We start from the raw sequence: 27,199 nt of genomic DNA, 5'->3' as shown, positions 1-27,199 counted from the left end.
TACAAACACAATAATTGCTTTTTAAATGTTTAAAGCAATTATATTGTAGCAATATTCAACCCGTAATCTATCAATTTTGCAAAATCATCAAATGATAACAAATATGTGGTTGTGTGAGTTAATTGATTGCGAATCATACAATATAAGATATATGATTCTCTTTTAGTGATGTTTATATGTGTTGTATTATTTTGTTATTTGCAATACTTCAATTAATAATAAACGAATTATAACATATCGAAAATTCCTTGTAAAATGACTCAATATTCATTTATTAATTTCTCTCACAATGATGTATAAACATTATATGGAGTAATATAAAACTCCGAAGTAAAAACAATATGGTTACGCTCGAGCATAAGGGCCTGTTCTCTTCAGCTTAATTCCAGTTTAGTCAGCTCTAATCAGTTCAGTTCCTAATTTCTTTAACCATACACAATTCATTTCAGTTCAGTTCAATTCAATTCAACTCTAATCAATTCAGTTACAGATCCTAAAACCTAATATTCGTCTTTAAATTAAAAAAAATCTTAGACCATGACCAAAAGATAGCGTGGCATCTCCTAGAAGAATTGTTGTACAAAGTAGATGGTTGGCAAAGATGGTGCAATGAGCAAGGCCGTTATACAATCAAAACCCCACAAAACAAGTCGCATTCAAGTGTTAGCATCACACTTTCTTCCCTCTTCTTCTCCTCCTCCTTCTTCTTCTTCTTCTTCTTCAATGGCTTCCGAGAAGGAAGCTGCTCTCGCTGCTGCTTCTACTCCCCTCGATTCTCCCACCATGTAACTTCCTTCTCCTTTACTTTCTCACTCTTTAATTTTCAATTCATTTTCTCATTTTTTAATCAAGTTTTATTGTGTTAAGATTGATGCAGAATATCCTAATTTTGCCCTATTGCTTGGTGGATTTATGAATTGATTTGGGGTGATTTGTAAGATTGGTTAAGTTTGTTAGGAATAGGGTTTTGCTGTGTGAATTGGGGTTTTTGATTTTTGATTGTTGTTGCTTTTGATCATTCTGTTGATATGTATAGAACTTATAATAACAAGAATTGAAAATAACTCTAGCTGGTTGTTATAAGAATTTTGTCATTTTAATCAATGATGATTGTGAAATTTAACACCTTTTCAATGTTGGGTTGAATTTATAGAGTATTTGGAAGAAATGAATGCAGTTGTTTATATATGTAGCCTTAAAAATATGAATGTTAACATGATTTCACATTTGCAATTTTTCATCTTTGTATTGGTTGAGTTTAAAAGCTATGATATTTGTTTGATGATGTAGATTTGACAAGATTATCAGCAAGGAAATTCCTGCCAATATTGTGTTTGAGGACGAACAGGTACTGATATTATGAATCGAAAAGTGTTGTAATGAATCATCGAATGCGGTCGTGGCATTTATCTTATTCATTGTTTATATTTGTGTTTATTAGCATTGGTTGTTGGAATTTCGACATTATTCTTGTTGGTTTTCTTAAATGACCATGCTTTTATCTTGTAATTCATAAATTGCAAAACTCATATTAAACTTAAGATGTATTTTAGGCCCCTTCATTGGAGTTCCAATTACTGTCATCATCATAGCGTTCTTTGATTTAATTATGTGGATCCTTTTTCCAAAATTGATTTTGCCTTTCCCTCGTTATGTTCTACTATGCATTTATGTCCCAATTGAATCTTTTTGCTTGTGTCAAAGTTGATTCTTTAAGTCCCGCATGGGTCAAGGCGTATTTCATTGCGATTGACAACATTCATTTTGTTTGAGCTTAGTGAGGATCTCATTTTCATCAGTGTGATCTTTTATTCTTCCATTTTGTATCTTTAGTTTTGGCTGTAAAATATGTGCTAGGTAGTGTGATAATTATAATTGTTTCCTACAATTCACCCACTAAATTGTTTTTAACCTTCAATTTGCTATCATGTAGGTTATTGCTTTTAGGGACATAAACCCACAAGCTCCGGTTCACATTGTTCTCATTCCCAAGGTTAAGGATGGGTTAAGTGGACTCTCCAAGGTACTTATTACTTCCTCATTCCACATTGTACTGCTGTTCAACGTATCTATCTTATCTGTATGCTAGATACTTGCTTTGTTTCCAATGGAGTGAACAGATTTTTAGGTTTTATCATATAGTCCTCGTGTCTTGTGCTAGTAATGTATCAATGCTTCTTTTCCAACAGCATCTTTAAAGTTCCTAATTTTGCTATGGCCATGTGATCAGATATTTCCTTGTTTGTTGTGATTGAAGGTTGGTAGTATAATAACTATGTGCACATTCAATGAGTTATGCTGTATCGATGTCTCTGATCTCTCTGTCATGTTCCTCTTTGCCTTGTCATATTAGGTAATGACAAGGCAAAACATGGTTTATATCTTCTAATAGGCATAATGGAAGTGAGTTACTCTAGGTTTCATGGTGTAAAACTTGTTATCAGACATAATTTGTATTTTTTGAAGTTATCCAAAGCTGCTTTCTTTGGAGTTTGCCAGGAAATAGCTAAGTATATGGCCAAAAACATATTCAAAGTTGGCTTCTGTGCTCAGTAATGTCAGTATCACTTTGGACTTAGTAGTGATGGAGTTAGCTTAGTTGCCGGGGCTTAACACATTTCGAATGCACATTGGTGACACATGAGTTTTTGATTTTCCATTGAGTCCTAGCCTAAACCTCTTAACTTGACTGGAATTTTTTGTAGGAGACATCTGAGAAAGAGAATGTTACTATTAAGAGATATTTAGATATGCATATAGTAGTCTCTCCAAATATTTGAGAGTTTTTCTCAGTGTAAAGACCAATTTGGTTCCATTTATCTTATGATCTCTTGCTAAGATACATACGAGTATAAAAGAGGAAGGCAGTAATAAGTAAAGGAGGCTTTTGGGGAAATATGGAGTTCCAGAGTGCCACATATCTTGTGGAACCTTTCTTATTTACCTACCTGGTTAGACATGGAAAGATGTGTGAACAGGTCAACTTAAGGTGTGCTTGATCATATTAATGGGGAATTAATCATCTTGCTAACCCCATGTTGCTTGTTATTTCACAACTATCGATATATATCTGTATGGTGGTATGACCATCTGCTTTTAATACAAATGTAATGGTTTATATATGAAACATAGTCCAGCAGATGTTATAATGTGGACATTATTGCATTGATTAGTAGAGATTTGTTGAAGAGTATTAGTTCTTGTTGCCATCTCTGATTAGCTAATTTGAAGATTAGTATCTTGGTCCCATCCCACATTATTTCTCAAGAATATTACAGGATTGTAGGAGAAGCTTGCAGCGTTTATCTTAGATTAGCTAATTAGCTTGCAATATTCAAAGGCTGTCCTGATAATTTATCTCTGTGCATAGGCTGAGGAAAGGCACTGCGAAATTCTTGGCCGCCTTCTTTACACAGCAAAGCTTGTAGCAAAGCAGGAAGGACTTGACGATGGCTTCAGGATAGTGATTAATGATGGTCCAAAAGGATGTAAGTTCAGCTAATCACATAAACTCTACATTCCAACTTAATTTCAGTGCTCTAACAAGCTTTAATGCTTTGTTCATTAGGTCAATCTGTTTATCACATCCACGTACACCTACTTGGAGGACGTCAAATGAACTGGCCCCCTGGCTAAGACAGATTTGTAATATCAGTAGAGGCAGGAGACTCGTTATCTGGCTGTCCTTTTTCTACAAAGTACATGTCAAAGGAAACTAAAATAATGCTGTTTGGGTTATTGACTTGTCATTTTCTTGTGCTTCATGTACTTGCGTAGTATTTTCAGAATAAAAATTATGAACATGAACCAGGCTTTGTGAAATTGTGACAATGGTGTGTTTTTCCCTTGTCAAAGACAAACAAATACTTAATGATTTTGAGCATGGTCAGGGAGCATCTTTTGCCCCCTCTTCTGAATTGTATGATCGAACATTCGAACGTCAAGTCTTTGATTTTGGTAATGTGGACATTGCTTAGCACACCTTTCTTCTCCCCTACAACCTCCACTTTCTTGGATGAAGAATTAATACCAAATCTAGGCCGTGAGGTACTTGTGGAGTTGTGGGAGTGCATATCACTTGGGGCACCTGGTTGCTACCTCACTACCTTTGGCATTGAAAAGTAAAAAGTGCATGAATTGGATAATTTAAGACACTAATTCTATTTTGCAAATAAGAATTTACAATAAAATTGATTTTGACCACAATATTTTATCAATATTTGTAAGTTCTTTTCTCAAAAAAAAAAAAAAAAAAAAAAAAAAACTATTAATTCGGATCTTTTCAAATGCGTTTCAAAACATCAAGTATCAATATACTTCGTAGCATTTTTACTTAGAGCAATTCCAATGGTTATAACAAGGACTTGCTTGCAATGTTAAATATTTCCTACCTACTAGGTTAACCATTGGAATTAGAAAATGCAATTAACTTGGTCTTAAGCTAATTTGCTTGGAAAATAACTTGCTAAAATAAAACAAATTAGAATAAATAAAATGAAATTTATCAGCGTAAATTAACTGTGGTCTATTTAAATGGTAAGCTATTAGCTAGTCATTGAAACTATAATGACAATTAGCTTAAAAGTTTATATCTTATATGGCATGACAAACTAATTTGACAATTAGCTTGCGTTTAGAGTTGCTCTTAATACGGAGTATTATATTATTTCAAATTCTCAAGCTTAATATTCTATATATTAATGGTTAAAGTTGTGCTTAATGCCTAATTCCTTCGTCTAATATGAAATAAAACTGCTAAAAACGAGTGTTAACAAATTTAGAAAATTCTTGGTGTGTATGAACCGGTGACTCCCCTTGAATCTACACGGTCTACCATTATCACTGACCTCTCTCAACTCATCCTCTATTCGTCTGTTCTTCACAAAACGTTTTTCAGGTACACCATTACTCATTTACTCCTGTCAAAACTACCGCAATTAGTTTCTTAACTTAGTTTTTGCTAACGCTAAACTGTAATATGACTAATATCAATTATTATAAAATCAATTCATGATTTTGTCAATTCAGGAAAAAAAAAACATGTTCAACTTAGCTCAGTTTAACGAAAGAATGTAATCACAAATTGGGTATTTCTTATTTTCCCTAAAAATTCGATTTTTTCATTGATTTTTCACATTTTTGTATTGGGTTGTTGATAATGCAGAAAACAATGTCAGCAATTCTATCTCCAATGCGATTATGTCGAAATCCCATCAGAACCCGGTTATTCTCCGGTCATTTTGAGGCCCAATTGAATCGGGTTGTACCAAGTTTGACTCGGTTAGTGAGTGGTCAAGGTCCGAGTCTAACTCGGATAGCTTCACAATCAACATCATCATCATCATCATCATCAAACCCTTCAGTTAGTTCAGAAAAAGATGCTGCTTTGGCTGCTGCTTCAACTCCCTCTGATTCTCCTACTATGTGAGCTCTCTCTATTTTTCCATCTTTCCTTAAGTTGGTGATAATTTATGCTTGGAAAAAATATATGAAATGTTGATAATGTAGTCGGGATTTGATCCCAGGTCTTGGTTTCGATTCTCCCGAAATTAATTAACCTAACTAGTTGACATCCACTATAGATATATGGGGTTGTAGTGGCACAAGCTTGGTAATGTGACAATGTGTTGACATTAATGGACAAGCATAAAATGAGCATGGTCTTTTGTGGTTTATGGGACATATAAAAGGCAATTATGTGACCGAATTTAAGTAGTTATGAATCATATGATATGCAAATACATACCAATTTTTAAGGTGTACAGAAGGAAGAATGAGAATTGACAATAGAGAATGTGCTAGTAGGAAAGCTTAAGATGACCAGCATATCATTTCACACAAGAGTTTGGATAAAATTTGGAGTTGCACCTCCCTGTGGATGGTTTTGGTACAAGGTTGTTTAGGTGGCTTTTGGCTAGTGGAATCTGTTATTCTATTTTCAGTAATTAGGTTGTTCAGCTTGAATATTCTAAGCTTTAAATTTCTTAGGATTCTGTGAAGGCTTGAATGAATGTATTGTTGTGTTTTATAGAAAATGGAGGCATGTGATTCTCTAAAGTTCCTTTGTGTTAAGTGGGAATATATGGAAGGTAGTGCTTCCCGGGGATTGGGATTCAAGACACGGGCTGTTCAATTTTCATTTATGTGAGAACTGAGAATGGAAGGATGGTAACTGTGGCTTCTAGTTTGTTTGTTTGTTTTGGGTTGTTTAAGGCTTACTGTTTTTTGTCCCTGTGCAGATTTGACAAGATTATTAACAAGGAAATTCCAGCTAATGTGGTTTATGAGGATGAGAAGGTTATAATTGCTACTGACTTTTATCCTTCATATGTGTTTCTCTTTGCTACCAGTGCAATATTATTGTAGGTTAGAATCATTGAATTTATGGGACAGTTTGCCTCTTGGTTTCTAGTCAGTCACATCGTGTTACACATCTTGAAGTTTTAGTCTACAGTTACATTGGTACTAATTGGTTGTTTTAATTGTTAAAGGTGCAGATATAACCATCTGATTTGCTTCCTTTAGTTCTTATTCACTTTCTGAAATGCTTTTGTGACTGTGTTTGTCCTCTCCTACCATTTAATGAGGTCCTACACTCCAAGTCTTGAAAATTCTTTCAGCCTTCATTTGGACATGGGAAGACCTAGGCTGAAATGCTGAATAACATTAATATTAATCATTCATTGAGCTAGAAATGGCCTTGTTTTTTTGTTTTTAGGAGGTATATTGTCTCATAATAGAAATTTGTTTTCTGAATCATCATTATTATATTAAAAAAACTTCTGGCTCCTATTTCTTTATGTACTTAAATTGTAGTTCAAGTCAGTTACATGCCCTTCTTTGGAGTTTTTCAGAAGGCATGCACATGTGTGAAGAACTTTGTCATTTCTGGTGATGCTTCAAATCCTGTGAACTTGAAAAATTGTTTGTCTTCTACAATAAATTTTTAGGAGTTCATTTTCTGGGGTTACTAATGAGTGGTAGGACTGTGCTACTTTTTTTTGTTGGGGGGGGGGGGGGGGTGGTGGTAAGGGGTATTGTGGCTCTGAGCCTTTGTCTATGTTGTATAATCTGACTTGGAATGGTTTGAACCAGGTTCTTGCATTTCGGGATATCAATCCACAGGCTCCTGTACACATTTTGATCATTCCCAAAGTTAGGGATGGTTTAACCAGACTCGCCAAGGTAATAGTTTCGCATGCAATGCGGTGTTCATATCCTCTCTTTTCTGGGTGTTTACATGAATGCTTCATTTCAATTAACTGAGAGTTCTTCTTGGCTGGTTATTTTCTGATTTTAGTGTGTCCCAAGTCTCTCAATAGCTTTAACATTTTATTTTACTTGTGATAAGCTTGGGATTTAAGTGCTCAGGAGTTGATAATTCCTTTTGATTAAAGGATTTCATATTTGGGTTCTATGTGTGTATGGCTAATTATAACTATATAAGCATTTCTATTTCCGGATTTAATCATCCCTGGATCATTTTGGCACTAGTTATAGTCAGGTCAATTTTGTTGCAAAACTCTGAAGAGAAGTTGAATCCTATATTGTGCACAAAAGTTGAATCAAGTGTTATAAGCTCAATCTCAAGATTTTAAACTAAGAATTGAGTGTTCTATAGGACTACTAATAGATCAGCGTAACTGCATTGATCTGAATACTGCACTTTTAGAAAGGATCATTAAAGATGCATGTGTTTTCTTTTTCTTTATCTCCTCAGCAATTAATAAGAAAGTTTATTAATAACCAAGAAACGTTGTAGAACTTAAAATTGCAGGAATACACTCAATACAGTCATACAGATCTCCAGGACAACAGAACCAAAAGCTTGCAGGCAGACAAAACCTGCTAGCAACCACCTTACACCACTATCTCTTCTCTAAGCTCATTTGAGCATCTACAAGAAACTTTCAACAAAATTTCATTAACAATAACATCAAAAGTTATAGCATTTACCATAACATTTGCGGTATTATTATGAAGACATAATTGCTATATTGACTCGGTATAACATGTAATATACAGCTTTGATTGCGAGCTTTTATTCCAGTTCATTATTACTGCTGTCTTCAACTCAGCATCAAAACCAGTAAAATAAACCCCATGCGCCAACACTTTCAAAGGACAGATGCTTAATTCTTTCAGGCTGATTGTTGTACGATACACAAATACCATTTCAATTGATACCCCACTTATCCTGTTTGACAGCTCTGTATTACTTGTCTTGATTAGCTAGCCAAGCTACAAAATACTTCGCAGTCTTGAGTATCTTGACTTATTTATTTTTTTAGCCACCTTTTTCAAATACTCCCTGCATTCTTGATATATTTTACCAATAGAGAAAGGTGCTGTTATTCATAGTATTCATCCAGCTTGCAATTTGCTGAATGTAGACTCTGCCATTAATATTCTTTCTCAAAGCCCAAGAACAGTTAATGGGGTTAGGACAAACATCAATATCCTTTCAATTCTTATAATAATTATCAACCCACCTCAATTTGTCATTCTAATGAGCTAAGGCTGAAAGAAGTTTGTTAATTGCATCTCTATTCCATATCAATGTTATTTTACGTTCCAAGGGATTTATAGCCTCCTGCTGATCCTGGAAGATACATCTTTTTCCAAGCCACCTAAGGTTTTTTGTAACTCATTTTATCCCTGATTGAAAGAAAAAGTCTACAATAAGATTCCACGTCATTAGTCACCTTCTTTGGCATCATATAATCTGGCAGCAGAAAGTTTGCTTGCCAAGAAGAAATTATTTTAACCATTTGTAGTCTCCTTGGCTCCTTGCATGAGTGAGGAACCTAGCAGACACATTTTAGGCTTTTAGCCCTGGCCAAAATCTTTTCCTCCATAGACTTACATTGGTTATAAGTTGTAACCGATTTGAGGACAAGGGGACTCCCAAGTACCTGAAAGGATAAGAATGTTCAGGAATGCTCACATTTCCCAAAATGCTTATTTTTATGCTTTAGATATACCTCCAAACTGTATGTTACTTTTCCCCAAGTTTGCTTTAAGAAGCTGTAAAAACTTAAAGAAAGCTGCCAACAGAAGTTTTATTGAGATTAACACTATGTTTGGATAACAATAGTGAAGGGAAAGGGAGAGGAAGGAAAAAGAGGGAAGGGAAAGGGAGGTGAGGGGAGGGAGAAGGTGACCTTCCATTTTCCTTTCAAATATCCAACAATGGAGGGATTTAGTTTATTAAAAAAGGGAGTAAAATGATCTTTCCCATTCTTTCCCCTTCACTCCTTGCATTGGATATCCAAACAAAGGATGATGCATCCCTCCTTTTCTCTCCTCTTTCTTTCCTTCCATATCTCTCTATCCAAACATTGTGTAAATCTGCTCAGATTATCTGCAAACATCAAATGTGTGGTTTCCAGCTTTTCACACTTTGGTTAGAAATTGCAGTTACAATTTGAATATTGTTAATTCATACATTTTTGAGTACTCTCTACAGTAATTCTGTACTCATGGAAAACAGAAAAGTTGACATGAATTGCCTTGTCTCAATCCCTTCTTTGCTTGAAAAGGTTTGCTAGGATGGCTATCAAATAAAATGAGTGTCATAGAGTAGCAAATTATGAGATGTATGGTGGGAAAATCTCAAGGGATATAATTTGGAATGAAGCTAATTGGATGAGTTTTTGAGTTAAAGATACTGAGCCAATTGAGGAGTGAGAATAGATATTTGATAATGTTGGTTTGAGCATGTGAGTAGTCGGCTAGATGAAGCACTGGTGAGGAGATAAGAGAATTGGGATTATGGGGATTTACAAAGAAGCTGTGGAGGCCAAAGATGACTTGAATGAGGAAGGTTAAGGATGATAAAAAGAGATTGGGCTTTTAGTAGCAACAAGTGAACAGCACCTATAGAAGTGAATGGCGGAAGATGGTCTTTGTTGATAACCACCAGAGATTATATATTGGCTTCATGCATCCTATGTGGATCAAGGCTTTGACATTGTTGTCGTAAGAGGGGGTCAAGCCTGCCTTTTCCTTTTTATATGATGAGTAGGAAAGAGTAGGCAAAAATGAAACAGTTTTAAGAATTTTGGTGCTGCATCTTGGTTTAGTTAGTGGATTGGCCAAGAAGTAGAATGATTGAGCCCCCCTCCCCCCTTCTCCTTATCTCAGTTTCTTTGCTTGGGGTTGTTGGCCTTGACAATCTGTTCATAATGCTTCAAATTTAAACCCTTGCTCTTGTGTCAAAGATCTCACCCTTGGTGGTAGAGTTGAGAAGTCCCTAGCTAGACTAGAGTCAGAACCATTTTGCCTTTTAGGTACTTGCTGAATTAAGAACCAGCCATATACCTTGATAATTAATGTAATATGGTGCTGAACTTGGATCAAAGTGGTAATGGCTTTCTTCCCAACTTGCAGGTAGAAGAGAGGCACTTTGATATTCTTGGCCGCCTACTTTACACTGCAAAGGTTATTGCTAAACAGGAAGGCCTTGAAGAGGGCTTCAGGATTGTCATTAATGATGGACCAAAAGGATGTAAGCAATTTGGATCTAAACTGAATAGCTATTTTTGCAACTTATTTTCTTTGCCCTAACTTTTTAAACTGATGTCCTTCGTTAGGTCAATCGGTTTATCACATTCATGTGCACCTTCTCGGGGGACGCCAAATGGAGTGGCCTGCTGGCTGATTGAAAGTATGTTGGTTATTAGGGCCATTGCTTGTATTTTTCTTGATAAAATTGGTAAAATGTTGTATTTTCCCAGTTACGGCAGTACAAAGTTTATTGTAAACTAGAACATAGAATAACAGCATTATTGTTGATTGTACTTGACTATAAACAATACTGTTAAATGTACTTGACAATGAAATAGAAAGTTATGGCATGTTGGCATATGAGTTGGTGTCCCTGGTAACGAAAGAGATTGAATTAGCTGGGGCTGACCTATTGAATCCGTCTGTTGATCAGAACGTTTCCAGGTCGGATTGTTTAGTATTTTTCTGAATAGAATTAGCATATAAACTACTAGTGTGACAACTAAATTCCGTTGGAGTGTGTAGTTTGCTACATGCTATTCGGGTTAACTATAGCAGAGTAAAAGCGTAGGTTGTGTGATAGTGGCCAGTGGGGTTTTGTTTTAAAGGTTAGTGTCTTTTTAACTGACTGCTAGCCGTAAGCTTGTTTTGTGTGGGTTCATACATCATTAATTTCTGGGTTTGCCTTGTTCTAACTTTCAGACATCATCTACCTGTTTTCGGGGTGGAAGGACCCCCTTAAGTTGGTGAGCTTGTGGGATAACGGATATGCTCTTCCAAGTCTTCGCGACTTCAGGTTTTAGTATTTCATTTTTCCGTTTAGGAAAATTGAGGCTCGAAACCCCTGTACAATTTCGTTTATAAAGGCAAAACTTTAATTAGTCTGTATTTTTTTTTTTAACTAATGAACACATAAAATATACTCCCTCTGTCTCATATATAATATAGTTCTCATTTGTGAAATTTCACGGCAATTATGAAATGGAATACATGAAGTACAACTCCTAATGAAATTTATTCGTGATGAGAAGAGGGTCATTTCAGTAGAAAAAAAGAAATTATGGCAATAGCATGAGTAGTTACTTTCACTTGTGCTTACTATAGTTCCATCCACCTCAATAGATAAAGAAAAAATGATGTCAAAATGTGAACATCTTAAAGGTTGATGTAACATGTAAGTTGAGATTCCATCTTTAATAAAGTATACAGGCTCTTCTATACTAATCTACACAAAATCACTAAATTTTCTTGCTACATAGATGCAAATTTGATCACTTAAATGTTTTTTATACTATAACGCTCCCTAATATGATTGATAGTCTATTATAAAGAGTCCGAGTGATATAAATTGTGTTGCGTTTACACTCTTACTAAGACTTATAATTAAGGTTGCCCATGGTCTAAGGTCCTAAGGATTAATCTTTACTAGAGTACTAATATTCATAGAAATCTCCGATGAGATTACATGACTTTAATCCCTACCTTTCCGGGTTAAAAAATGTTACTAATCTACCATAGCTTCATAGAGGTGCATCCATAGATTCAATTTCATCATTACTTAACCATGGCATTAGTAAATCGACACATCTTATCCTAATAAAAGAAACTATGTACTTAACACTAATTAAAAATTCAAGTAATTATAGCACGAATCATAGCTCCCAGAATTAGGGGTACAAAATGTATTAATTTTAGTAAAAAAAGAAGTAATTGAGTAGAATTTTCGAGGGGAAAATAAACAGTTTTGAAGACTTTTTAATGGGATAATGCCCTACATGTTTCATCATTTTCCTTAGCTTTTGACACTTTTGGACGCTCTCTCCAAAAGATAGAAAAAAAAAAGGGAAGAAAAGCAAAGGGCATAAAAACAACTATCCATGATTATAGGCTCTTGTTAACTTGTATCATTGTATTTGTATGTGCCTAAAGGCCATCTTCCATCTTGTAACGGCTGTTTCTTGTGAGTATAAGTAAAGCTATGTGGAGTTGGCGAAAGTTGATTATATGTTAATTTCTTTATCGAACGAGTTGTATAATTTGACTCCAATCGTCGTATTTTTTTTTTCTTTTTGTCAAACGAGTATATTTTAGTTAAATGTTGTCACTCACTAACAGCTTGACAATTATTTCGAATTGAGAAAGTATTCGGTTTGATTAACAAAATAAGGAAAATACTAAAATTTTCTTAAGGGCAATTTTTGAAGCGGGCCTTTTTAATAAGTTTTTTCATTCTATACTTAATTGTGGGTAATGAGCTTAGGCTAATTGTAACTCTTTGCAAGCTACTCCAATTTGATCAAGCTCAGGACCTTAATACGGTCGGTGAAGCTCGCAGAGAAAAAGTTCGTATAATAGACGAGTTTTGATGTATGAGAAGAGCAACAATATACAAAGCACTACGTATAACATAAGGTATGAAAATCGTACTAATAAAAAGTAAGTGTCATCATAAAATTATTCAACAAAAATATTCCACCCTTTGAAATTGTGTAAATGGAGGTCACCATGTATAATTACAATAATTGGCTTTGCACAAAGTCTTATATGCGGCTGGCCACACCGTGTGACCAATCTCTATAGGGGTTACTTCACTAGTGTAAAGGGGTTACTTGATTAGTGTTAAAGGGGTTACTTCATCATTGTTATAGAGTTACTCGGTCAGCGCTATAGGGGTTACTCGATCGGTATTATAGGGGTTACTTAATCTATGTTATAGAGGTTACTTTAAGTGGCCACACGGTGTAACTGGCCGCACACAAGACGAGCTGATTTCTTTTTATAATCACAACATTTAAAATTTTATACTTCTGTTCTTCACAAAAAAAAAAAAAAAAAAGAAGATAAATATGAATCTTTTCAATTTCTTTTATAATTTTTAATTTTAATTATTTAATAAAATTTACTCTGTTTTTAATTTTTTAATTTTTTATATACAATAATAAATTTACTAAAAAATATTAATGATATTAAATATACAATAACTACAACTCTACAAGGTTGCAAATAAAAAAAAAAAATTTAAGTATTCCGTATATATAGTACAAATATTTAATGAGATTACTGTATAAAATTCAAAAGTTGAAAAAAAAATAAAATTGAAATACCTAATTTAAGGGGTAACAGTCTAACAGACGCTCTCAACTCTCAAACAAAAATCAATAAAAAATTTGAAAAACAACACAAGCCGCCTCTTGAAATCTCTCAACAAATAATCCCCAATTCTACTTAGTTGAGTACAATTAAGTACTAATCTTTTCTCTTTAATCCTTAATCTTTTACTAATTACCCTGTTTTTTGGTTCAAAACCCAATGTTAAACCCACTTTCAAATTCACAAAAAATAGTCTGATTACATACTTTTTCATCGAAATTCATCTGCTTCAATCCCAAGAGATATTGTCAACAGTAAGGCTGTCATCATCATCAATCATCATCTTACTTTGTTCTTAATTTGCTGCAATTTTCAGGTATTTTTATTTCCAGTAAATTTCAACCACTTTATACTAGAATTTCTGGAAGTAATCTTTAGTTCTTTATTGTTTTGGGTAAAAGTTTGGAGAATGTGGGGTTTTCTTGCATTAAATTTAGTTGGAATTTCTTACGTTTTCAAATTTTTTTGGGGTTTTCTTACGCTTTTCTGAGATGGGTATTTGTCATTTTCATAGAATCCTTGGATTTTGATTGAAGGAATCACAGTTTTGGTTTAAAGTAGGGTTTTTTCTGCCACCAGAATTGTTATTTGGTCATATATTTGAATTTTTGGGTGAAATTCTATGGTTTTTGGTGAAGGGTTGATCATAAATTTGTGGGTAAGTAATACTATAATGCTTCTTTGAATTATCTTGTTACATGAATTTTTCTCATACTATTATGAAGTAAAAATTTGGTTTTGTGAATTGTAACACTATTCGACTTATTTTGTCTGAACTTATCTCATCCGAACTTATTGTATTGCAATGTGCTAGTTTGATTTTGGGGTTACTGCAGGAATTTAGTCTGTGGTGTAATGAATTTCTGTTCTGAGTCTGATAGTTAATTTTTAAGTGGAGGCTTGATAATCTTGCAGTTTGCTAGTAATAATGTAGTTTATGAGATGAAAGATTTGTAGTACTAAAATTGCTAAAAAAAAAAAAAAAAAACAAGGAACAATTATCATTTTCTCCTGTATTTTGACAACTTTATTGCTTAACATGCAGCTGTACAAGGACATGGGTTTGTCTGTATTAGTGCCTGCTGGTGTGTTCTCATATATTACATGTGTATGTTGGGTTGAAATGACGAGTCTGAGTAATACATTTGTGTTGGTGTTGAATGTATAATTTGTCAATAATTTTAGTTTTTTAGGGTGTGTGATTACTAAGCATGGAGGAAAGTGGATATTAAGTCTTTGTTAGTGATTCATACTATGTTAGGTGTTTGTATTTCCTTGATTAGTTTCTTGTGTTTGGAGGTTGGTGTTTCATTTCTCTCGTTGTCTTCGTACCATCCAATGGTTTATTCATCAATCAGGTAGGCGTGTAGTGAATAGATTATGCTACTGATTTAGAACTTATGATTCTTTGCAGATTGAAATTGTTGTATTCTTAACAGTGGGCTTCTGTATTAGCTTTCTGTTAACGCTTAATATGCTCTTGTCACAAACATATACTAAGTAGTAATTATTGTTTGGTAGTATATGATAATGTATCAGCTCCTAGCTTAGTTTTTGCACTTAAGAATCAACCAAACCCTGACAATGTTTGCGCTGCAGTGTGGATTGTGTATAAGCTTATCCCACATATTGTTGTACTATGTCTTACATTTCAGTGGAGAAATTATACCCTTAATACTGTGTTTCTATCTTCACACACGCCTTCATCGATTTTTGTAGGGTATATCCATCTTACAAAGCTTAATTAGCCCAGCTGGAAAGAAAGCCTAAACTTTGAATCATTGAATTTTTCGTCATATGGTGCTTCTTTAAAATCAAGGATGAAAAAATATTTCTTTCCAAAATCTATCTCATCACATGGAGGTGAACAGCTTCCGAAGTCTCCAGCTACAAGAGATAAGAAACAGTCTCCACAAAAGCGATGGAAGACAGAGAGTTTGGGAAGTGTGGAGAATAAGTTTCAAAAGCCTGAGCACAACATTCCTGTTTGTGAGGGAAAAGTTACTGAGAAGAAGACCTTATCACGGACTAGGAGCCTAGTGCTGAGGAGGAGTCGGAGTTTTCAGATGCCAACAGCAGCAGACAACGGCGGCAGTTTTTGTGAACAAGATCTTACAGGATTAAGAGATTGGAAAAATATTCCATTGAGCCACAGGAGATGTGATTGTTCTGATTGGTAAATTCCTTTGTCTACTGAAATCTATTGAATAGGATTCCAGAATTTTGCTAAAATTTCTTAGTAATTTATGCATCAAGCAAGCAATTCTCCCCTTGCTTATTAATGGAATTCCTAGATGCTTTTTGTATAGTGATTTTTCTTTTTCCCCTACAATATGAGATAGCTAATGACAATCTGTAGCTTTGATCTAGGGCTGAGAAAACAAACTAACCCTGCTCTTTTGTTAACTAATTTCTTGGAAATGAAAAATAAGTTTCTTTATACTATCATTCAATAAGCATCTCGTTCTATTTCATAAAACTTAGTCAAATGAATATGCACATTTTTCCAAAAAGCTCATTTGTTAACTAAGCAATTACTTATGATGTAATGCATGCCGATTTTTTCATTGGACCCATAAACAGGCTATGAAACTGAGTCAGATCAACATTGTTAGAACTCTTTATAACGTTTTCCTCTGATTTTTCTCTTATTCACTTTGCAGTGATCATCAATTCAAAAATGACAATTCAAGGTCTGAAAAGTTTAATGTAGCTACTGTTCAAATACCTCGTACAGAAGTCTTACGTGACCGTTCTTGCTCCTGCCCATCCAATTCAAGCTCACCTCGGAGCTCCTTAGGTTCAACTTCAATGCCAGGCAAAGTGTTGGACCTCTATATAGATGGTGAGCATCATCAAGAAAAGAAGTATGGAATCAGTGATCATTATCCTAAAAGCTCTGAAGGAAGTAACTTGTTTTTCCTTTCTAATGGTGCACCTAGAAATTATCCTTTGAGGTCTGAAAATCAACATGAGTCTCCGAGGAAGCTTGCTAAGGATGTGGTTGAAAGGCTTTTGAGGATAGAACAAATATGTGATCCAAATAAACATGAAGAAGAACAGGATGATATTCTTGACAAGCATTTGGATGGACAAAATTCTAAATTGTTCCCTGAAGAAAAAGAGGATCTCACTGATTTAGCATTGCAGAGAAAACTAGAAGAAGTCAAGGAGAGGGTGCAGGTTGCAGAAAGAACCTTGTTTCGAAATTGCAGTGTTGAATCACTAAGGGACTTGGAGCTTGAAATCTGTGACCAATTGCAGTGCCGAATTGCTGAAAGGAATGCTTATAAAAAAGCAGTGTCATTGTTGAAGGATGAGACACACTCAGCGATAGTAAAGTTAGAGAGAGAGAAAGATGAAGTGAGTTCTCGATTGCAGAAAGAGCTGAATAGAAGGTCTGATGAGTGGGAAATTAAGCTGAGAGAATTTCAGTCGGAAGAGCATCGATTAAGAGATCGAGTAAGGGAGCTAGCGGAGCAGAACGTGTCTCTTCAAAGAAAAATCTCTGGCTTCTACAACAAGGAAAAAGAGTACACTGATAGACTATCAGGCATGGAGGCGCATCTCACGAATCTTATAGCTGAAGTAGACATTGCAAGATCAGAAAATGATAGTATGCTGGATAAACTATCTGAGATTCAAGATAAGCTAAAAGTTTCTGAAGAAGTTCAGTACTCTTTGAACAGAAAATACAAAGAAAAGGAAGAGGAATATATGGAGATGACCAAAATAGTTTCAAGGCTTCAAGGTACTTGTAATGAGCAAGAAAGAACAATTGATGGATTAAGGCAATGCTTAAATTCAGAGAATCTTACAAATAAATGGCAAATGGAACAACTGCGGTTGACAGGAGTTGAACAAGATCTGAGGAGACAGCTGGAGACTTGTACTGCCGAAACAAGCTCTCTTCGGAGTGAAAACATATATTTGTTTGAACGTTTAAAAAGTACAGGAAAAGTGGGTGGATCTTCAGCTCTGAAACTGGAGCATGAGCTTGAATCTTATGTTCAGTGCTTGCAAAGCACAGGCTTGTCACTTCTGAATGAGAGTATCCAAATGTGTGAAAATCTACATGGGGCTCTCGATAGGAAAACAACTTCTGAAGGTTCTATTGAATCACATTCTCTTGTTCAATATGGTATGAAGGTTCAAGAATTCAGAAAGGGTTTAGAGCAGCTAACAAGAAGCCTAGGAAAAACTGCTTCTGTTCTTAAGGAGAAAGCTGACACAGCTAGTTCTGAACCCGAGTCATCTGATCCATCTAATAGAGAGGTTTTTGAGGTGAGCGAATATGGTCAAACTTTACTAGCTTTGATTATCAGTTAAAGTATGGTCAATGTTAAACCTCAAACATAGCTAAAAAAAATTCCATGAAAAAATTATTAATGAATGAAAGGATTACTTGATTTTCATTTCTTGCTCTGATCTACTATCACTTTGTAGGATGATTTGAAATCAGAGCTCAAGGCAGAACGATTACTGACTAGCATTCTTAAGGAAAAACTGTATTTTAAAGAGAAGGAAGTAGAGCGAATGCAGGTTGAACTAGCCAGAGCTCTAAGGAGTCATGATGTTCTGAAGAGAGAGATCCAAGATGCAGCCGATACTGTTTCTTGTGTAAATCATAAAATGAAGAATCTTGAGCTTCAGGTAGCATGGCATTTTTTACTGATATCTACTTTGTTTGATCCATTTTTACTGATGATAATCTTTTGAATAAAAAAGATCACACCTGCGTCAACAAAAAAAGACAAAATGTGGATTTGGGTTGGTCAGTCTAATTTTCGGGTTTAATCTTCACTTAACCTTTGCCAGGTTTGGGCTGGGCAATTGGGGTATCTGAAGTAATATGCACTTGTAATAAAAGGTCTCTGGCCAGTAACACTTTTTTTTTTTTTTTTTTTGGATTTGAAGTGCATTTTATAAAACTTTTCATGGTCTTAAGATTCTTGTGTAAAACTTTTAATTTTATAAAGTTAGGTTGGGGTTGGGTTTGTTTGGGTGAATTTGACATATAGTTCATGTTATGAACACAGATGTATAACCTCTCACACATTTGCTTCCTTGGAACAGATGATACAAAAGGATGGAACCATAAATCAGCTTCAAGGTGACATACGGTCATATGATGAGGAGGTGACAAGTACTAGAGGCGTTCTATCAAAAGTAACTCAAGAAAGAGATTTGATGTGGCAGGAGGTGAAGGGATACAATGAGAAAAACATGTTGCTTAATCTTGAAATCGAGTCACTTAAGAAGAAGATCGAGGCCCTAGAAGAAGATACACTCCTTAAGGATGGTCAAATCACAATCTTGAAAGATAGCCTTAACAACGCTAAATCTTTCAATCTTCTTTTTGAAACTGAACATGTGAATGAGTTCTAGCTTTGATTGATTTGAGTACATAGGTGTTGATTCACAGTCCAGGCGCAAGCCTTGTTGATTGGTAGTCTAATTGGAAGGCGTTCAGGTCTTACTACCTCCAGTATAGTACAATCCTCGTGCACTTCGTAATTTGTGACTCGTAGTGATTCAAATCGTAGAATAAGAAGTGATCAAATATGTATGTTCGAGAATAGGATGTGGGTACTTCGTAGAGTGACATGATTGACCTTGTGTGGTGTGGCTGTGTGATTACTGCTTACTGCACAAGATTAATAGCTAAATAGCTGTGTCAACTCTTTTTTGTACATTCTTCAAAGATTTTTTCTATAAATCAAAAGCGTAAGGATGGTAGTTAATATTGATTGAGAAATGTGTTATTGTGTTCATGCTCTAATGGCATTATCAACACCTTTTGTTAATCATAATTTTTGTATTTTTTTCTTTTACAAAATCATTTATTTGCCTAGGAATTCCTATTATTAAGATCGACTATTGACTTGCAATTTTCTAGAGATTTCTATATGTCAATTTCATTTGATTACTTTCAAAAATCAAGGCTGCTTGGAAATTATCTAGTCGTATTAAGCAATGGTATAAAAACAAGGAATGCCAAATTAATAACATTATTCTGTATTGGTTCAAAAAAAAAAAAAAAAAAAAACATTATTCTGTAAAGTGACCAAATATAATAGTACTAGACTGTAATAATATATACAAAGAAGATTCACTTACGACACAATCATCTAAAGCTTAAAAATCATTTTCTACAAATAAAAGTAGAATGTATATAAAAAAAATTTAAAAAATACGTCTTAAATGAGGAAGTTGAGTTAATATGAAGGTAGGGGCAGGGTGCCTCAGAGATGAGGCGGGTCTCCTACTTGACTCGCCCCACTGACATCCCTACTCTCTGCCTTTTGAGATGAAGCTGTCTTCTTATTCTGCACCGGAATTGAACATGTAGCTGAGGCCCTAGGTAAACTCTGCAACGCAGTTTTCTCAAAAAAACTCTGCAACGCAGTTTCGAGCGCCATATCATCAGCTGTTGGATAATATCCCTTCCTTATGATCAACTCCTCCAGTACAAAAGAATGTCTCAACAAAAACTGGATCACATTAATTTCCCGCTCCTGCCCAAAGTAGTGATCAATCACAATTCTTTTAAGATGATATTGACAACATGAAGGAATAACTGTCAGAGTTTCTCTGAAAAACTCTTGTTCTTCCTCGAGTGTCCCCTCTTCGTCAGAGTTGTCAGGACGAGGACATACTTCACCATTAGAGAATGCAATCAATCCCTGCAAAGTTGGTCAAAATCAACATCGTTATGCCATTATTTGAATCAAATTCATTCTATGTATATGTAAAATTAATACAGAAGTGAAGTCGCAGACTAACCTCAGGAAACACGAGAGTTTCCAACACCGGCGAATGATTCAGAAATGCCAAAAGTACTTTATCCCAACAGTTTTGATCAGCTAAACCCAGCTCTAGATTTTTCAAATTATAAAACATTGGCAGTTCATTCTCTATACCATGAACGTTTAACTCCTTCAAACAAAGGTGCAATTAGTCAAATCTCACATTACATAATATATAATACATACTACATTTTGTTATTATGTACTGCAAATGAAATTTAATACTTTTATGAGGGATCTTGTGCAAGATTCCAAATAAGACAATAAAAAAGAAACGGAGAGAGTATATAAACAAAGAAATCGGGGAGCAAAACTAGAAATTAAAACAAACCGCTAAGCAAACGCCGTGCAAAGATAATTACTGAACGTTATTCAAGACTTTGATAAGGCTAAGCAATACTTGAAGATCAAGATCTTCAACTTCATCTAATGGCGGCGGAACATAATCCATTATGGTATTTCCAAAGATTATTTGTGCTTCTACCAGACGATTCATGTTTGTAATAGAGTGTTGTACTGGTACATTATCACTATAATAAAGGTACTCCAAATTAGGAGTATCAATAAGCACATAATCTGTGTTACCATATGTATCAAGTTTTTCCATAACTAAACGCAACCTCCTAAGAGAAGGCGAAGAAATGTGAATGTAGTTGACATGATTCCAAAATGCTTCCACTGTGAGGTCTTCAAGTAAAGGGCAGCTTGAAATTAACTTTGGCAGAAAGCCATCCTCGTTAATGACAGCAGCATACAGGTGCAGTAATTTCAAGTTTGGAAGACGAAAAGATGGCATGATGTAAGCTTGATCAAGACCAAGGTTCACATCAAGTTTCAGCACCTCCAATGTTTCACACATAAAGATAGCTGTGGGCAGCTCACCCGATTCCCTTACACGAATTCGGAGATCAAGCTCCTTGAGGCCAATACGGGTTATAGCAAAAGAGATCCACGCATTTACTTGCATGGACTTGAGGTCAGGGAAACAGCCTTTCACACACCCATTAGGCTTATGTTTGGCAATAAGATAGTGTGTATTGGCGAAGTCCTTGCCTAGATGGAGTCTAAAGCTGGTGAGACACTGAGACTGGTGTGCATTCAGGACAATATCAACAAAAGAGACAAACATAGGGAATCGTTGGATTGCATATGGATGCTCCAAACAAGTCGATACAGGTGCATCACTAAAGTCTAGGCTCGTAATCCACAGAAATGCACGATTAATTGTTCTAGACAACGCGCAAGTAACAGCAGCATCCTTGGTAGGAAGCAAAGAAAGAATCCGGACTAACAATTCAACAGGCAAACTGGAAAGCCTATCTAATGCTAATTTATCATCTTGTAAGGTACTACTTAGTTTTAACCTGAAATCCATAGATTTGATTGGGGTCCTGAAATCAAAACATCCCTGCTTATCAATCTAGGATGAATAAGTTAATTGGAAACAATAGAGAGTATAATTGTATAAATACACAATTTTTAGGTAAGGTCATAAGGCGGGTGTACATTAGTTATTCTACTACCTCCGTTTCTTATTATTTGCAACAAAGGGTATTATTTTACGAGACATACCAAAATTCAATTAATAAGAAACGGAGATGGTACATTGGATAGTTACACTAAAAGTCTAAAACCGGGTATGTATACAATCGTCCGATTTATGGCTCATAAAACAGAAAAATCCCAATGAATTTTAACTTATTAACCTAGTAGAGCATAATCCCAAATTAATCAAATAAAATCAAGAAATTTTCATGACTGAAAAAGTTGACAATTTGTTCCTAACATTAAAAGAGTTCTGCAACCAAATTAAGAATTAAAATTTACTCAATTATCAATTTTAGTTCCAAAAATCATACTGGATTAAGATTTAAGAATATAGTTGTAAAGTGAACATAGCAATCAAAATCAATCGGTATAAACATTCATAAGTTGAGTAATTATAAGTAATAGTAAAATAATCCAGAACCCTTAATTGACAATGCTGAAAACTAAATTAACAATATTGTGAAATTGAAAGAAGATTATTAAAAAGAAAAAGAAAAAGAAAAAGAAAAAGAAAAGAGAAAACAACTTACTACCTGAGAAGCTGATTCAATGAAGAACAGAAAGCTGAGAGTATTTATATACAAGTATATATTTTTTGAGATAATATCATAGTTTTTTTTTTTTTTTTTGACAGGGAGATTATATCATAGTTTTTATTTTTTTTTATTTTTATTTTTATTTAAAGTTATAATATTATTATTTTACCCAATATTACCTTATTGTAAAAAAAAAGTTATATTTTTGGCTCGTTTAGTGTTTTATTATCATTATCAACAACCCTTTTATTAATCATAGTTTTTGTATTTTTTTTCGTACAATATTAATAATTTGCCTAGGAACTCCAATTATTATGATTGACTATTGACTTAAAGGAGTACTATTCTACATATTTCTATATTCAATTTCAATTACTACTCGTATTAATTTTTAGATTTCTTGAAGAAATTATTATTAATTTTGAGATTTCTTGATTTCTAGTTATGAAGGTCGAAGGCATCATGCAAAACACATAAGATGCAGAGCAATGGGAGGATTTCTTGCAGCTAGAACCTTACTATTCACTAAGATTCACTTACCAATTTACAATGCCTTGAAGAGTTGTAGTAGAGGGGTGATAGTTAAAAAAAATCCAGTACAAACTGTCCCTGGACTGGAGTTAAAACAAGTTTTTGGTCCAATTCAAAACCCCTTAAAAATCAGTCTTGACTTGGATTGGAATTTTTTTTAAAAAAAAAGGAAATTTTGACTTTTATTACCAAAAAATTTGGACAAATTGTTTTTTACCACCTACTCTTTTAAAAGTTGTATTTTACCACCAAATAAAGTTCTAAATATTGTTTTCAGCACCTACAGTTAAGAAAACCGTTAAATCTAACGGAATTTTTTTAAATTCTTCGATTTTCGTGCCTAAAATTTCATAGGTTTAGGGGGACATTTTGGTCCTATGGGACCAATTTGAGGTCAAAATTGATAAAAAATGATCGGAAATACCTCGTTTTGCGTGTTTAAAAATTTGCGTGAACACGCAAAACGAGGTATTTCGGATCATTTTTTTATCAAGTTAACAGAATGTTGCATTGTTACTCCAGATTAGGAGTATCAATAAGCACACAATCAGTGCTACCATAAGTATCAAGTTTCATCATATTTAAATGCAACCTCCGAAGAGAAGGCAAAGAAATGTGAATGTAGTTGACATGATTCCAAAATGCTTACATTGTGAGGTCTTCAAGTAAAGGGCAGCTTGAAATTAACCTCGTCTTCATTAATGAGATCGGCATAGAGGTGTAGTAATTTCAAGTTTGGAATGTTGTTGTGCTTGACTATATCTTCCTCCATTTCGATTGCCATTTGCACAAGATGGTGAGCTACCTCGTTTGCTTCCCTTTGAACATAGCTGAAGTCAAACTTGCTGGACCCTTTGAGCAGCCCTCCAATGTCCCCTAAGATTGCAGCAAGCTCGTGAGTCCCCTGCTTCCCAATGCTTTCCAATGTGCCTTTGATAGATTGAGCATCAGTTTCTACCGTGACTTTTTTAGCTTCTCATTAATTGCCAATTCCATTCCACCCTTTATTGCCAAGAGTTCTGCCTCAGCAGCGCTTCGAGCCTTGATTTTCCACGACCTTCTGGTCATCCAAGTCGCATAAAGGTCTCTTATCATAGCTCCTGCCCCTGCTATATCAGTGCTTCTCCAGGCTGCATCAACATTGATTTTAGCCGACCCACTTGCTGGTCTATTCCAGTGAATGTTGCCTTTGTTTTCTCTCGGCTTCTTTCCCTTTCTCTGGAACACATTAAATGTAGCAACCAAATTGATCGACCATGTACCTATTAAACATAGTAAAGGATATTAGGATGCACCATCGTAAGCTGAAATACAACTTGATTTCTAGCCCTCCACATCATATACATAGGGCGCATATAACCCTTACCCTGTAAATAGGGTGCATATAACCCTTACCCTCCCAGGCTCCCATCATAAAACTGTAATCATGCTCTGAATCTGTTTGAAGAATATAGAATGGCAGTAAAAGACCATTGATATTAACATGTGAGTCATCGCAACCAAGACATCATTAGCCTAAGGAAATATTGGTACATAAGACTTTCGAATTAGATTATTTACACAAAAATTTACAAACAAATTTTTTTCATCGACAACAATAGCTTTGCCATCATTTTTCCCACCCTTCTAACCTTCTTGACCTCTAATTTCGAAAATTCGATCCAGTAGTAAGTTTGGAGCTGCCTATCTCTGCAAAACTTTTGCCACCCAATGCGCCAATAAAAACCGATAGATAAAATCAGTGTCTTTTTTCCGGTTAGTTACGTAAGATAATGTATACTCTTCGTCAGTTTGACGGTCACAAACTGCTAAATCAAATTGCACTCCTGGTTATTTATTCTGCATGAAATTGTCTATCTGAGCTCGATGATCAAGGACAAATAACGGTACAAAAACAAATCAAACATGTCTGCGGTAATGCTCATGCGACGCCGAAAAGTATTCTGACTGCTCTGTAATTGATGAATAGGGGTGGTAGAATCAAATAGAAAATAATGAGGTCAATTTAACCCATTATTAAACAATAAATTATTTAATATGGAAAAGATACATAATGTAATTTGTTAATTTATAAATAATTTTCATGTAATTTTTTAAATAGTCTATAATATTTCATTCTTTATTTTATATGTAATTTAGTACTCGTGCAGTAGTTTAAAATTATTTTTGTTATTGATTTTGAGTTTGACGGTTTTCAGATGAAAAATAATGCAGAGTACCATACGTATAAAGCTATAGTTATACTCATCATCTGACGACGAGTGAAAGTTCTTGGTTGACCTGTCAATTGGTAGACAAACGAATGTAACTTTTGAACGACCATGGAAAAGATAGAATGACTAGCTTATTTTCTAAGTCTACTTTAATTAGGCCTTTTCTTTAAATAAAATTTTAAACATGCCATGTAGAATAATAAACTTTAATTATAGTCAATCAAATAAGAGTTTTGTAAATTTTTTTAGAATTAAATAATTCAAATGACACGTAAGCAAAATTGGCAAATGAGATTTTTAAAGTTTAAATTAATTAAATTGAAATATTATTTTTGAGATTGAAAATTTTATCTTTATATATAACGAATGAGAGGAAATTCATAATTAATTTAAAATGAAAATATTAAATAATTACTATGTACAACAATTAAAATAACAAACTTTATCACATGAATATAAAAAAAATTAAAAAAATAAAATAAAAACAAATCGTCCATAGTACGAATTTTATCTAGTAGTTTACAGTTCATGTACATATGGGAATATTTTATCATAATTACATACTCCGTATTATAAAAAATTCTAAGAAGATTTGTCGAAAAAATAAATAAAAAGGAAGGTTTTGGAGGGAAAAACAACATCAGGAAGTGACATGTGTCATTTCTGATAACTGTTTTAGTGTTATGTTATTGATTAGATATATACATAGTGGATTTTGTTGGATTTATCTCAATGTCTATTTTCCAAATATCAAATTTTCATAATTTTTGCTAATACATAACTAAATATATTTACATTTAAATGTATTCATTGGCACACGTGCCTAAATGAAATGTGTCAACTAATAAAAAAAAACATAGGAAGTATGATATGCTTTCGAATACAAAAATCATGAAATTCATTACAACATTAATTAGTAGTAGTTGATAAATAATCTGAACTTTAGAGGGTATTCACTCTTATTGGTCCCAACTCCTAAGTGATCAGCAAGTTGATAAACATGTTAATTTTTTTAATGTGAACTTGACACTGGTCTGGTTTAATTTTTTTCCCCTCTCCTCCTTTATCTTTGCTTTTTCTCTCCCTCATCGAGTAATTTAACCACCTTCGGCAGTCGGGACTTCCACTCCCTAACTAACTTGCGTCCCTCCTTCAATTCTCCCCACATCACCAACGACCCCATCTTCGTCCTCCCTCCTTCCTTGGCGACATGAGTAGGTTAGTAGAACTTTGTTTTTCGAGGGTGGGAATGTAACACCCTAGAAATTCCTTTCCTTTAAAAATACCCGTTTTGCTCTTTAAAAACTCAAAATAGGAAAATCTAAGACATTACCGCCGTCGTGAAAAAAGCTAAGGCAACTATCAAAGACATACAGCGGAAGAGTAACTTTAAAAACATTTAAAACAAGTTAACCCAAAAAGTCAACCAAATGAAAGTAAAGTCAAACAAAGTCAAATAAAATCAACCTGCAAGTTGGAACCATTGTAGGCCCTTATTAAAACCAAACCATCTTCAAAACTTTAAGTTAGTCTCATGAACAATAATAACATAAAATAATTAAAAGCAATAAACACATCACAAACTTATGGAACTAACATGATTCGCTCTTCACTCATTGCCCATCATGAATATGCTTCATCACCTGAAAAGCTTCTCTCTACTTGTTCTCACTACTCTCCATTAAAAATGGGTCATCATAGGGCCAATAAACACATAAACACACAATCAGCAAAGCTAAGTACATAAGCGTATTTAAACACACTAACATGCTATCACCTATCAACACACAACTTACCTCGTTGCCCCTGTTTATAAGCATGCAACATATAATAAAACTTCTCAACTAGACCACTAAATAGTTTATTTAACATTGATTACGCATCGAACGGGTTTCCCCCCTAA

General features: G+C 34.4%; 5 protein-coding genes across 5 annotated transcripts; 3 read left to right on the top strand and 2 right to left on the bottom strand.

Moving 5' to 3' along the window:
- The first annotated feature begins 573 nt into the window (after positions 1–573).
- Positions 574–3,981, top strand: LOC145607835 (14 kDa zinc-binding protein-like). The gene is made up of 5 exons (XM_081663430.1): positions 574–785; positions 1,291–1,348; positions 1,934–2,023; positions 3,371–3,488; positions 3,569–3,981. The coding sequence occupies exons 1-5, from the start codon at positions 589–591 to the stop codon at positions 3,634–3,636; spliced, it is 531 nt and encodes a 176-aa protein (XP_081519556.1). The 5' UTR covers positions 574–588; the 3' UTR covers positions 3,637–3,981.
- A 773-nt stretch (positions 3,982–4,754) lies between these two features.
- Positions 4,755–10,869, top strand: LOC145607949 (14 kDa zinc-binding protein-like). The gene is made up of 6 exons (XM_081663544.1): positions 4,755–4,897; positions 5,165–5,424; positions 6,240–6,297; positions 7,096–7,185; positions 10,393–10,510; positions 10,596–10,869. The coding sequence occupies exons 2-6, from the start codon at positions 5,171–5,173 to the stop codon at positions 10,661–10,663; spliced, it is 588 nt and encodes a 195-aa protein (XP_081519670.1). The 5' UTR covers positions 4,755–4,897; positions 5,165–5,170; the 3' UTR covers positions 10,664–10,869.
- Positions 10,870–13,675: 2,806 nt separating this feature from the next.
- On the top strand, positions 13,676–19,411 carry LOC145608177 (uncharacterized). Its single transcript, XM_081663786.1, has 5 exons — positions 13,676–13,975; positions 15,379–15,835; positions 16,323–17,943; positions 18,106–18,312; positions 18,736–19,411. The coding sequence occupies exons 2-5, from the start codon at positions 15,480–15,482 to the stop codon at positions 19,045–19,047; spliced, it is 2,496 nt and encodes an 831-aa protein (XP_081519912.1). The 5' UTR covers positions 13,676–13,975; positions 15,379–15,479; the 3' UTR covers positions 19,048–19,411.
- Positions 19,412–19,904: 493 nt separating this feature from the next.
- On the bottom strand, positions 19,905–20,789 carry LOC145609538 (uncharacterized). The gene is made up of 2 exons (XM_081664997.1): positions 20,446–20,789; positions 19,905–20,345 (listed from the first exon to the last, which is right to left on the bottom strand). Exons 1-2 carry the CDS (start codon positions 20,560–20,562, stop codon positions 19,905–19,907), a joined length of 558 nt encoding a protein of 185 aa, XP_081521123.1. The 5' UTR covers positions 20,563–20,789.
- Positions 20,790–20,826: 37 nt separating this feature from the next.
- On the bottom strand, positions 20,827–21,843 carry LOC145609537 (F-box/LRR-repeat protein At4g14103-like). The gene has a single exon (XM_081664996.1). The coding sequence runs from the start codon at positions 21,841–21,843 to the stop codon at positions 20,827–20,829; it is 1,017 nt and encodes a 338-aa protein (XP_081521122.1).
- Positions 21,844–27,199: the final 5,356 nt, after the last annotated feature.

The sequence above is a fragment of the Chenopodium album genome, chromosome 23, assembly GCF_948465745.1.
Source record: "Chenopodium album chromosome 23, dcCheAlbu1.1, whole genome shotgun sequence".
NCBI lineage: Eukaryota > Viridiplantae > Streptophyta > Magnoliopsida > Caryophyllales > Amaranthaceae > Chenopodium > Chenopodium album.
This window is presented reverse-complemented; position numbering and strand designations above follow the sequence as displayed.